Below are 13,814 nucleotides of genomic sequence, written 5' to 3'. Positions count from 1 at the left end.
TGAACATCTTCATTTAACTCATACTTGTGAATGTGAGTATAATTATTTTTAAAGGAATGAACACAAACACAATTTTAAATTTTTTAACAAATACGAATCAACTTAAAAATAAATAAATGAAGTATTCATAGAAGCTCAGTTCGTTTGTAGCCCTAGATCCTATGGAACATTTTCTTACTATAATTTTTTAACTATGTTTGATAAAAATGAAAAGAATTTAAGTGTTGAAAAATAATTACTAAAAAATTAAGGGTTAAATTTAAATTATAAAATTTGCTTGGTATATCACTTGAAATTCAATATGTGTAATTAGATTGTTTGATAAATGATAAAATAATCATAAAAATAAATAAAAAATAATTGAATTTATTTTCTATTAAATGATGAAGTAAGTTCCATCTACTTATTATTTTTCACACTTTTTTTCTATATATATATATATAAAAAAAAAAAAAGCTGTATCTAGTTAGTAGTTGTGATGGTGGAGTTTTTTTCAACACTTTAGGGACTAAATTCCTTGCAATCTGATCTATTTTGCTATTATTCCCAAGATAAAATATATACCTACATATTACATATAATAATACATTTTTTTTTCTATTTTAAATTCCTTTTTCTAAATTTTCGAATTATTTTTGAATGTAGCGAATTTAACCTGTCAAAGAAGCATATATATTGATCACAACCTAGTATATATGTTTAAGCCATAGATTCAAAATTAAGTAAAGAAAGGAGATTAGACAAGACAAAAATAAAATAAAAATAGTGTGTGTATATGTTTGAGTAAAAGATATAAATTTAGAGAATAGAATAGAATAAAAAAAATAGAGGGTGGCAAAAATATAAAATATATGTGCTTTCAATTTTCTTAATTGACATATTTGAGAGAAATTTTAGATTAAGTTCACGTGACTTGATTTAAAAAATATACTCATTTCTAAAATGAAAAAAAAAAAGAAAGAAGAACGTAAATTTGTTTTTACATTTTAATCAATGTAAAAATTAATTTTATCTCATATAATTATTATATATAATGTAGTTAAATTGCTCTAACAACGTTCCACCCTTAACCATGTTGGGTCTTCAGACTTACCTTCATGTACAATGCTTAACTTGTTTTTAAACAGATTTCGTATATTCATGTTGTGTCTCCCCAGCAATCAACGGCGCAAATCAAAAGATCCCTACCAAACTATGAAACTCACCACCTCAGTGTGTGAGACATTCCTTCCATCATCAAATCCCATAAATTATGTGTTGTTTCCCATTCCCTTCCCCCAAAGGAGAAAAAGAAAATTCAGTCAGAAGCCCGTTAAGGCGCTGGTTTATAACCTTACTCATAGTTAAATGCAGGAGGGAGCAACTTCGGATCATCCACATCCTCTCCTATGATTAATGGTCGTCTAATTGGTGAACATGTGGAGGGGTATAATATGAGATTATTACAAACAAAAAACTATTACTTCAAAACTCAGTTTCATATCCTCCATTTCAGTATTTCATGAAGAAAGCAGACTATTTCAATGTTTCACACTACTGCCTCACGTACAATCTGACTCAAACACAAACTCAACGAGAAAACAAGGCATACTTTGCGACAACCGTTACAGAACACAAAACCTAGCCTCACATGAGATGCATCACACATTTCTGTTTATATCAAAAAAATACCAAAGCAGCTCTAACTCAAACCTCAAGCCTTGACACAAAATCCCTTCTTATCTTTAACTCTAATTTTACTTCTTCAAAACAGGCACTCTAGTTAGCTCTAGATAACCAACTTTGTATTTGTGAGGGAATTCACAGATCGCCTGCTTCACAACATTTCTTCACCTACAGTATTGCCATTATCTGAAATCAACTTTTAGGTAGCGATTCCTGGATCCAATACAAAATAAAATTTGCGTAAGAGGAAAGAAACCCAACTCAAGAATATGTTTTTAAAAACACCTTAATTAAAAAATAAAAATGCAATTAAACTCTTGGAAAAAAAGTTCGAGTCCTTAATGATCCCAAACTTTTTTTTTTGATTAAGTGTTAATAGAAATCGTCAGCCGACCCATTTGACTGTTAACAATGCTAGTATGACGCATTGACATGACAAACGATGTTGATGTGAATTTTTAAAAAAAATTAAATATACATGTTATTTCAGCAAAAAATTAAAAAATAAAAATTATAAAAAAATATATTTGAAAGTCCAAATTCAATGAATCTAAATATATTGTTATCCAGATTTATTCAAGATGAATGCAAAACAATAAAAAAATATTTTTAAAATTATAAAAATTAATAAAATATTATAAAAATTTAATATGTAAAAATTAAAAAAAATATTAATAATTTATAAATATTTCAAAAAAATTATAAAAAGTTTCCAAATTTTCGAAAAATCTTAAAAATTATATACATTCATGTTTTTATGACTTGAAACATGAAACTGTTGTGTTTCATATTTTTTTTTTAGTTTTAAGGTTTTTTTGAAAATTTAGAAACTTTTTATAATTTTTTAGCGTTTATAATTTTTTGAAATATTTATGAATTATTAATATTTTTTTACATATTTAAATTTTTATAATTTTAGTAATATTTAATAATTTTTAATTTTTAAAATATTTTTTATAGTTTTTCACTCAGACAACCTACATGTACCCATATTCAAATGCATCTGGACAAATAATTTTGTAGATTCATTCTAGATATATATATATTTTTATTAATTTTAAAATATTTTTTATAATTTTTAATTTTTTTAACATCAACATGCCACATTAGCACATTTATTTTTTTATTTTTTTACTGATGTGACATGTCATGTCAACATCATTAGTGATCAAATCGATCAATTGATGGTTTCCGGAAGAACTTAATTAATTTTTTGGGTCATTAGGATGAACTTTTTTCTTAAGGATTTAATTGTATTTTTATCTTTTTTTTCTAAGGACATTTTTCACCTTAATCCTTTTAAAAACTATTTGAGAAACATGTTTTGTTAATTTCTAAGTAACAAAGATAGTATTAAAGCAATCACAAGTGCATCAGAGATCTCAAACTTAAATTATGATGGAACTAACAATGGTTTCCACTTGCCAGTTGGTGAAGCTCATTTATTGCAATGATACACATCAGAAGGCAATCTAATAATGAAACTCTGCACATAATAAACCAATAATAGACTTTGAGCCTATGACCCTTTTCATTAGCCAACAAGCAAATTCTTGTAGAATTCCTGCTTATCAAAAAGATCCAATTCTAAAAGAACTTTAGAATTGCCAACCCACTTTTTCAATAATACGCTTGATTCTATTCCTGGATAAGATTCTCAAGTAGTTTCTTCCATAGATGATCATGAAAGAATCTCTCTTTCCTTTTCTTTTCAAAAACCAAATGTCAAAATAATCCTCTCTCTTTTTTTTTTCCCTTCTTTTGTATCCAATGAGTTCAATCCTTCAAATCTAAAAATCTCCAATTGTTGCTGAAAGCCAAAAGTGAAACTTTAGAACATTCCACCTCTGTGCAAGTATGGTTTACATTTTGGCTCCTCTAATGATCATCCCAAATATCAATCTACTTCTTCAGTCTAATCATATTATTTTTAGCTCATTTAAATTGTCATTCAAAGTAAATTACAGGGCTAGCAAATATGCATTGATGTCCTACATCAACTGATAACTTTCATTCTACTTTTGTTAATACAAATTTCATAATTAATATGTGTAAAGTAAAATCAAACCAGCCAATCCTCCACAATATGAACGAAGTGCAAATTCAAGTTGCACCCAAATACAGGTAACAACAATGATAATAATAATAATAATAATAATAATTGGTTTGATGTTTTTCTAGTGGCTACCTAGCATCTTTTGGGTGTTTTACAACATTTGTGAAGACGAGTTTTCTAAGAGACATAAGGCTACTTCACAGCGCTGGGACCTTCAAAACAAGGCAATGAAAAAAATTTCACCTTAATGAAACAAATGATAATGTATATTTAGGTTTCTCTTAATAAGTAATAATGCATTATTAATTGCTTGTTAGCCCAAGTATTCCCCAATGCTAATTCTTTTAAAAGAATACGGCAACAATTAAGCTTTCGATGGATGTCCTTATCCTAAATTTGACAGGGCAGCTCTATTTCTAACAAAGCACACCTTTTATACTCCAAGTAAAATGTATTCTTCTTCTTACGAATTAAAAGCATGGGTTCTAAACAATTATAACTAGAACAAACAGAAAAGATACTAGACTAAGGCATCCCCTTATTTGTCTTCTACCTTTTGAAAAGATATTAGTTCGAGTATATTATACAATGGTTAGATACAAACTAATGCTTTTTTTACAACAAAATATACTGTACCTGGCTCTCTTACTAGTAACTCCCACGTTTTTGTGACCTTAAATTAAAAAAATGAGGAAGCGAGGAGTAATAAAAGAGTCCCATAAGCAAATTATGGGGTCTCACAGAAAAAAAATAAGACTAGATACTAGTGACAAGTCAGGAAAACAGAGTGATACACCTCTGTCAATATCAAAAGAAAATTGGTTGAAGTTCATGATCCATGTCATATCAGAAAATACAATGCTAAACCACACTAATGCAAGGCCCAAACTCAACTCATTCCTATTTTCCATTCAATTTCTGACATCCTTCTTTAAGCACTTCATCAATTTCATGTTAACAAACCCTACAACACCATAATCAAGAGGAAAGATTGTAAAATGGGCATTAGACCACCAAATCTGGTTAGAATGAAAGGACAAACAAAGTTTTAGGGTAAATTACAAGAGAAGAGAGCAAAGGTAGCACTTAAAGGCATGTGAAAGTTTAAAGGAGAGAAGTAATTTTCCAAGGCAATCATGTAATTGTTAAGATTATATTAAAGTTAAGATTTGTAGGTGCCATGAAAAATGAATGTGACAGAAACATAGAACTCTTGCAACCAGTTATCAGGGAATCGTATCTATGTGTGTTAGTTTGTATGGACTGATGTGAACGTTACATATTTTTTCAAATTGCTTAGGCAAAACCCGAACAAGTGTTTGACTTTTGAAGGTAATAGCATGCAATCACTACAAAATGTCTGTCCAAAATAATAAATTGACATATTCACAATAATCGTATCTATAAATCAAATATCAAAGTGCAACTATTATGGAACTTCCACTTAGAATATACCAGAACTTAATATGCTCAAGCAAAGGTCAAACTGAAATGTCTAGTGAAGAAGTTTGTAAATCATTAATATGCTTTAAACCTTAAAAAGACTGAGGAGATATCAAGGAATGAATGATTGATCACAATTCAAGTAATGTCAGGGCTAGAAGATTATAAAAACATAAGAAAACCAATAAGCTGCTGAAAAGACTAGGAATGGTGTGGGACAAGTTAGAAGGACAAGAAAACTGAAGAGAAGGTGAAAAAGAGATATACAAATAGGAGGGAAAGAGACTCACATGGAAGAATGAGTAGAGAGAGAATGTAATTCAACAACTGAATATCTAAACAATGCACCAACACAAACTCTTTAAGAACATTATAAATTTAAGCGCATATAGTTTAATACCTGTAAATCCTCACATACATACAAAATAATGAAAATAAAGCTAAAAGTGAAACTAATTTTAGGAAAAAGTTGTGCATTCAAAACCCTTGAACCAGGGGCTTAGAAATGGAAAACACTAAGCAATTGACAGCCAAAAATAACCAACTCAACTTGTCCAAGGACAAACACTTTAACAACAGAACTGCTAAACAATAAGATAGGTCAGAAGTGTTCAAGTTTGTTTATGCTATTGTTACTTTAAGATAAGTATCTTTGTAAAAGCCAACAATTATTTTCATTGACCAATATTAATATCATACCTTAAATTTTTAGTAGCATTCCTGACTCAACAGAAAACTTTGTTATCTTTTTCTTCCGTCCTTGGAGATTCAATTTATCAAAAGTTACCAAATTATTCAGAGACGTCACATGAACTGTCAATTGTAGATGATATACACATTTAATATACACAACTACACTCAATTAATTAATGAATGAATCATATGGTCATTATGTACAGAAAGTTGTATATCAATCTTGACAGAGAAAGTTCTTCTAAAACTAGCAAGCACATCATGCAGCTACTAAGAAATGAAAGATCATATCACTAAGAGGAATGGTGTTGCCAAATTTAAGACCTAACCCAAATATTAGCTAGAAGTGTCCTCATACGAAACTATTTTCTTTCGTTCTGCTTCTGAAACACTTAAAAAAGATTGTGCTACTAAACTCCTATTAATATCAATACTGATTCTTTAAAACATTTACAAGGAATTTTTCTCAAGCTGAAAATTATTTATAGAGAGATTTTAGATGCTAAATATGAAGTCTTACCTCTATTTGATTGTCTCCTATTAATGCTATAACCACCAACATACCCAGGAGAACTTTTACCCGAAACATCAGAAGCGGCACTACCAAGTACATACCCAAAGGAACCAGAATCATCTTGCTCAGATGTTGATGATCTCCAAGTGGTATCCCCATAAACTGAAGCACCACCATAAATATCTGCAAAGGCTCCATCATAACCACCATTTGATGCTACATATGATGATGTTGGCGCCACATTGGTCCCACTGTTTCTCCCATACCCTGCAGTCCCCAACCCAAAGCTATTATCTCCAGTTCCATAGGCAAAATTCGCACTATTGCTAGAAACATTATTCCCTCCAACTTGACTAGAAATTGCAGAAGAACCCCAATTAATTCCACTATTTCCAAAGGAACTTCCTCCTATACTACCACTTCCAGATCCCATATATGCACCAGAACTAGCAGCATTTGTGTTATAACTGAGCCCCCCATTTCCCCAAAGATTACGGGTCACTGAGCTGAAAAAGGAAGTATTACCTCCAGTAGTCCCATCACATCCGATAGGACTACCAAATCTATTGGTATTGCCAATATAGTAAGGGCTCAATCCCCGCCCATAGTTCATATTACTAGTAAAGTTTGCACTATTTCCAAAACTTGGGGTCAACCCTGGCTCAAAGTTCATGCCCATTCCATAACCAGAACCGAAAGGAGGAAACACACTTCGACCACCAGCAATTGGACTAAATCTACCATCCATCCTATGTCCATAGCCACCAACACTACTTGGAGTATATCCCTGAGTGTAGCCATTAAGAAAGCTGTTGACTCCATCCAGACCATAGTTATATCCACTAAGGGGACTACGACTGGGGCCAGGAGATAACTCTTTGGGAACTGCCCGTTTAACCTCAACCATTTTACCATTCAGTTCATGGAAATTTTTTAGCAACACTTTTTCCACCGCCTCCTCTAAATCGTAAGTGATGAATCCAAAACCCCTAGGCCTTTGGGTGTTGTGATCATACATCACTACAACATCTGTGATATTTCCAAACTGATCAAAGTACTTCTTAAAGTCGCTCTCTGTGACTGTAGATGCTAAACCACCAACAAAAATCTTTTTTGTGCGACCTGGACCAGGTGAACCATGGGTGCTACTGGTGCTTCTACTCATAATGTTCTGGTCATCCCTAGGAACTGCCTTTTTTGCTTCCACCTGAGCACAGGTAACTAAATGATGAAAATAAATCTTAAACAGCTCAAATTCTTTCAGCTAAAAATAAGTAATTATACCAAATTAAGAGAACTACAAACATAACCAATAGCAATCGCAAAGAAAAAGATAAAAAAAGAGGAAGCACAATTACTCTTGGCTCAATTTTGAAATTTAGTTGGACTCAGAACCGGAATTTTACGAATTCCTGCAATTAGATATCTGGTTCATAACACCAATAAGGAATTGAATCTTCACTTCTTGCTTCAATAAGCTAATAGCACCAATGAATAGCACATTGCACAACATTAATCTAAAAAGTAGTGCTTAAAGATCAACAACTTACCATCCTACCATCGATGTTGTGTTTCTCCAATATAACTCTCTCAGCAACAGCTGGGTCAGAGAAAACAACGAAACCAAAACCACGGGCACGCCCAGTGGTCCGATCCTTCATGATCACTGCCTCGACCACTTCACCAAAGGTACTGAAATACTCCTTGAGACTCTCTTCTTTGGTGTCCCAAGATATCCCACCAATAAATAGCTTACCATTCCCAGACATCGTTTTCTGCAATATAGAACTAGTTCTGTCATTACAAAGTCCAAACTATCCGCAAATGCAAATCAAATGCTAACTTTAACATAAAAGGCCAAATTCAATACTGGATCCAAAGTAATCCATGAAAATTGCATTGCAACAACAAGGACCAATCAAAAACCAATAGCATACCATTCCTTCTCAGAAAATCAAATTAATAATGAAGAATCAAAATTACGCATTTTATTGACTAAAGCCATCCAATCACAATAATGCAGATACCATTCACTACCTTTTATTTTAACAACAAAAAGTGTAATTCGACACAGAATGAAAATTTTCTCTCTGATTCAAAATTTAGAAACAAACAGATCCTTCCACGATCAATCGATCGACCAATCCAGAATTTAACTTCACCTGGAATCTAGAAATGAGAGGGGCAAAAAAAAACCATATGGACGATCAATCAGAAACTTGATATAGTTTTATATATTCATTGGAAATTTAAGCAAAACATCGAAAATCCAAACCCAGATTCGTCGCAAAAAAAAAAAAGAAACCCACCAATCAAATGAAACTCAAGTGCCAAAACTTGCAAAAATCTATGATCTGAGAGGAGGCTTGATAAGAATAAGAATAGAGGAGGTTAATTTCATCCCCTTTCTTCTCTTCTATTTTCCTTGCCCCCTTCAAATAATATGTTCTCTTGTCGATTGTGTCCTTTCTTACAAAAAAATCTAATCCATTTTTTTCTTTGCAACCCAGAATTCAAATTTAGTAATTGTACAAATTTATATTCAACCAATAAAAAATAGAAAAAATACAACTTTAGGGAGAAAGAGAAAAAAGGAAGCTTTGCAAAGATTCCTGTGAGGAATATATATAGCGAAATACAGATTGATTTTCTTTTCTATTTTTTTTTTTGTATATTTTACAAATTTTCTAGGAATTTTTTTTACCTAATAAATTTGGCAAGAGGAGAGTTGCTTGCCCTCCTCCTTTTATACTTATTGGCGATGTTTTACTCTACGCCGCATCTTCATACCCCTTGATGGTTCTCCTTTGCATGCATGAAAGTTTCCAACCCTATGCACTTTCACTGTGATATTGTGGCGTAGTTCCTAATAAATCAAACCCTCTGATCTTCATCATATCTTTTTTCATTTCTTTCGTCAATGGAATTTAGTAGAGACCGTTGATATGTTTGATTGACTCAGATTTTGGTGAAGTCCTTAGCCTAACAGTTTTACTATTTTCTTATGAAATTAACACTTAACACATTTTTCATTTTAATCTTATTCTCTAGTCGATTGAGTCTTAATTGAGATTGATATTGTTGTCTAGTGGTGAAGTTAGAAATTTTTTCTAGGGGTCGAATGAAATTTTAATTTTTAATAGTTTATATATTTATAATTTTTAAAGGAATAAATTAATTTTTTATAATTTTAGAGGGGTAAAGTGTAATTTTACTTTAATTAATTTAAAATTTTTTAAAATTTTAAAAATTTTAAAGAGCCTAAATAGTAATTTTCCATTTCCACCCCCTTAGATTCGCCTCTGTCATTGCAAATGCAAAAGGACGTGGGTTGCGACGTGTGTTCTGTCTCCTTGAATCCTATGAATTTCAATTCACAACTCTTATGGTACCTAAAAAATTTAAAATATATATAAATTGGTCCACATGGTCCGGGTAAACCACACGGCCATGTGACCCACACGCCCCTATACACAGCAGTGGGAGAAGAGAACAATACACTCACATAGGCAGAATGGATACACATGGCTTGTCGACACAGTCGTGTGGTATGCACGGTTTAGATACACGGGTGTGTCATGGACCGTGTGAATACTGGAGTCAATTTTTCTATTTTCTTTTGACACACATGGTTTAAGTGGATTCACATAACCTGACGACATGGCTGTGTGGTGCAAACGGCCTAGGCACATGGGCGAGTCCCAAATCGTGTGAACACTAAAGCAATTTTTAAAAGTTTTTAATAGGCCATAAGACCTCAGTGAGATACACGCTCGTGTTGCCTACATGACCATGTACCCTTTTTTTAAAGCTAGATTTTTTTATTTTTATTTTCTTTTTGTTTATTTCCTACCCCATTTCACCAAACCCAAACTTTATCCGCCGTTTTATCTTCGCCACAATCACGTTTCCAAAAGTCCCTTGAATTATCTTTATTTTTATTTTATTTTCCATACTTATATGTTTAGTATGCATTTTATTGTTATTTTTTCGACTGTTTTTCTATTTATTTTGTCATCTCTTTATTTATTTTGTTTATTTTCTTATTATTATTCTCGCAATCATGTACTTAATTTAAGATCTCTTACGTTTCCAAATTTTACTATTTCGGCAAAATCATCCAAATTTAGGGCGTTTCAGTTCTCTTCCTCACTTATAATATTTTGCTTATTGTGTTTATATTTGTTTGTACATTGAGGTCAATGTACATATTAAGTGTGGGGAGGATTTTATATGTTAATGCGATACAATCCTTGAATTATTTTCTGTGTTTAAGTAATTTTCTCAAACCTAACATTAAAGTTAAAATTTTAAGTTTGGAGTTTTTATTGATTCTATTTGGGATTAATTTGTGAATTTTTATGCATTGTGTTTTTTATACTTCAAGACACGAGAGAGTCAACATGATAAGTCGTTTTTTAGAAATTATTATTTTAGGTTATTTCCCTAAATTGAAATATTATTTTGAAATTTTAAATTTACAAGTTTAACATCAAAATTATAATTTTTTGTGAGCTTTTGAGCCTATAGAGCATCTATTATTTCATGCTCATTTTATTTTTGGTTGTGAGTATGTTAACTTGATTTGTTATTTTAGAACTTGCTTCGGTTATGCATGTCGAGACCACATTATTGATTTGATATACTGAAATAATAGAGGAATTTAGGATTTAACCCACTTAACATTTAAATAGCTTACCCGTTGAATTGACCTCTAGTAAACCCCGTTGATCCTAACACTTTTTTTTTACTTAACAACCATTCATGTTAACTCGTAAACCACACTAATTTTGTAAATCATTCTTTTTAATGACTCCCTTTTTGTCGAGATTTGATTTGGTTAGTTGCCTGACTATGCTTTATCATTTGCATTGCTAAATTTTCTCTTTGTTCTAAAAAAATGAAAAAAAAATTGAGCTTGAATCATTAGTCTCATCTTTTGTATAAAAGCTCATACTCACTTTTCAATTCTTGTTGGTGTAAATTCTTTTAATTCAACAACTGATTTTTTTTGTTTGGTAACTTATCAACTCGACTCTCGATTGTAACTAAATTTTATGATATTTTTTGCACCCTTAACCTAAGCCCCGTTACAACCTTGTAAAAGACTTCTTGATTGGTGTGTTATCTCATTTCTATAATGGTGAAGATTTGATTTTCAAGCAATCCTATGGTATTAACATTTCTTGTTCAACTGTTAAGTGCACATTACTTGAACCTTAAACACCTTGAGTTCTTTGAGTGAACCTTGGTGAGGCTGTCAATTCTTGTTTAGTTTGAATTTCAAGTAATTGTTGAGATAGGGGAAATACTTATGTTTTTATGCTTTAAAAATTTTTGTTTGGATTACTTGTACTATATAGTGTCATTTTAGTGTAAATTTCCAATGCATGATTATTTATAGATTATCCTAAAACATGATTGTTGAAAACAATAAATCGAGAGAAGTTAACTTGAATGTAGGTTGAGAATTTTGCTTGAGGACAAGCAAACGTTTAAGTGTGGGGATATTTGATAAGTGTTAAAAGTAACATATTTTAACCTCGTTCTTAATGCGTTTTTGGATGATTATTCAAAGTTAATTTGAATTTTATACTATTAATCCTTTATATTCATATTTTAATGCTTAATCATTCCACATTTAGGAGCAAAAGGAGCGAAAACCAGAGTGTTGGAGTAAGTTGTAGGAGCCACATGGGCTTAATCATCCCACACGATTAGACCACATACCCGTGTGATCCACATGGGTGTGTGGTAGGCCGTGTCGGTTTCGCGAAATTGTGCACCGAACAATGGAGAATCACAAATTTTAGGTTTTTCGAGCATTCTAAGACTTATATATGACAAAAATAAGAATATAGGAGAAAACCGACATAAAATATTCAAGAAACACATTTGAAGCAAATTTTCGTCAAGATTGAAAATTTTCAATTGATTTTTTAGGAAGTTATCATGAGTTTCTTTATTTCATTCAGTTATACTATATCTTGGATATTTTTATTTACAAGCATGAACTAATTTTCTAAATACCTAGGGGAGATGAACCCTGTGATGGATTCTGTCATTTGATTTTTATTTTACGCAAAAAATATTGAGTTTCTTGTTCTTAATTATATGTGGTTAATTCTTAGTTTGATATTTCTATATTATTGATCCATGTTTGATGTGTTTAAATCGATAGTTGAATAAACCCTGTTTAAGAGTATATCTTGATTGTAGTCGTAAACCAACTAAAATTTCGATAAAAGCAAATGCACCTATCAATTAATAGTATAGCTACGGTGAGCAAAAATATCGTTCCCACAAAGACTAAAACTACTTGTAATTACTGTCTTTCTATTATTTAACCTACAAATTGGAGTGATTGATTGAAAACTAAAATTAACTAATTAAATTAACTAAAGAACAAAACAAAGAACAAAGTAGGAAAATAACCGATTAACAACCAAGAAGCAAAATAATACTTAGGAAAGAATTCACCTAGACTTCATCTGTCATTATCAATCTAAATTACGCAATTTCTTCACTTAGTATCTTGATCCGTAGAAATTCCTAAATTATGTTAACATCTCTCTTCAAGGCTAAGAGCAATTGACTCTAGATTGATTAATTGAAATTTCTTTCTAATTAAAACCCATATTATCGCATTAACTCGATATATGGACCTCCTTATTAGATTTGACTCTAATCCGATAGATTTATGTCGTCCTATTTTTAGGATAGCATGCAACTCCACTCAATTACGCTAGATCTACTCTTAAATAGGGTCTATTCCTCTTCTGATTTAAGCACATCAAACATGGCTTAATAGTTTAGAAATATCAAACCAAGAATTAAACACACATAATTGAGAACCAAATCTAAGTATTTATTACGTAAAAATAAAAATCAAATAACAGAATCCATCTTAGGGTGCATCCCTAGGTATTTAGAAAATTAGTTCATGATAGCAAATAAAAACATCTCAAAGACAGTATAACCACAAGAAACCAAGAAACTCATAATAAACTTCAAAGAAATCAAAATGAGATCTTCAACCTTGATGAAAATATGCTTCAGAGTTGGCTTCAATTGTGTTTTTCGAGTTGTTTTCTTGAGTATTCTATGACGGCCCTTTCTCCTCTTCTTATATTTGGTATATATAGGTCTTATAATGCCCCAAAAATCTAAAAATTACGTTTTTCACATTTTCGAAATGCAGTTTGTGATTTCCACATGGTCTAGCACACACTCGTGTGGCTCACACAATCGTCTATCCAACTCGTTTGGAATGGCCTAGCTCGTGTGGCTCTTGAAACTTGCTCGGATTTTCTGATTTTTGCTCGTTTTTCGCTCCTTTTACTCCCAAATGCTCTCCTAAGTATAGAAATATGAATTTGAAATATTAGAAGCATAAAATTCACCATTTTAAATCGAATAATCATCCAAAAACGCATTAAGAAT

At 31.4% G+C, this 13,814-nt stretch overlaps 1 protein-coding gene across 7 annotated transcripts; it reads right to left on the bottom strand.

The window, feature by feature from the left end:
- Positions 1-1,459: 1,459 nt before the first annotated feature.
- On the bottom strand, positions 1,460-9,201 carry LOC107912610 (heterogeneous nuclear ribonucleoprotein 1). Of its 7 annotated transcripts, XR_001688219.2 has the most exons (6): positions 8,681-9,067; positions 8,409-8,540; positions 7,922-8,146; positions 6,378-7,578; positions 3,075-3,151; positions 1,460-1,878 (listed from the first exon to the last, which is right to left on the bottom strand). XR_001688219.2 is itself a non-coding variant. In XM_016840875.2 (5 exons), the coding sequence occupies exons 3-5, from the start codon at positions 8,138-8,140 to the stop codon at positions 3,914-3,916; spliced, it is 1,440 nt and encodes a 479-aa protein (XP_016696364.1). In that variant the 5' UTR covers positions 8,141-8,146; positions 8,409-8,540; positions 8,681-9,067; the 3' UTR covers positions 3,161-3,913. The 7 variants fall into 7 exon arrangements, 6 of the variants coding, with proteins under 6 accessions (XP_040962209.1, XP_016696364.1, XP_016696361.1 ...); XM_016840875.2 differs by lacking the exons at positions 1,460-1,878; positions 3,075-3,151 and adding an exon at positions 3,161-3,933; XM_016840872.2 differs by lacking the exons at positions 1,460-1,878; positions 3,075-3,151 and adding an exon at positions 3,975-4,685.
- Between the last annotated feature and the right edge of the window lie 4,613 nt (positions 9,202-13,814).

The sequence above is a fragment of the Gossypium hirsutum genome, chromosome D11 (genome assembly GCF_007990345.1).
Source record: "Gossypium hirsutum isolate 1008001.06 chromosome D11, Gossypium_hirsutum_v2.1, whole genome shotgun sequence".
Classification (NCBI taxonomy): domain Eukaryota; kingdom Viridiplantae; phylum Streptophyta; class Magnoliopsida; order Malvales; family Malvaceae; genus Gossypium; species Gossypium hirsutum.
This window is presented reverse-complemented; position numbering and strand designations above follow the sequence as displayed.

Bases quoted from the DNA above. Each gene is read 5' to 3' on its own strand.
- LOC107912610 (XM_041106274.1), bottom strand. From the start codon at position 8,140: ATGTCTGGGAATGGTAAGCTATTTATTGGTGGGATATCTTGGGACACC. The intron at 7,579-7,921 runs GTAAGTTGTTGA...ACCTGTGCTCAG, and splicing joins ACAACATCGATGGTAGGATG to GTGGAAGCAAAAAAGGCAGT. The intron at 4,686-6,377 runs GTAAGACTTCAT...ATGGTGTTGTAG, and splicing joins TAGGAGACAATCAAATAGAG to GGTTTGTTAACATGAAATTG.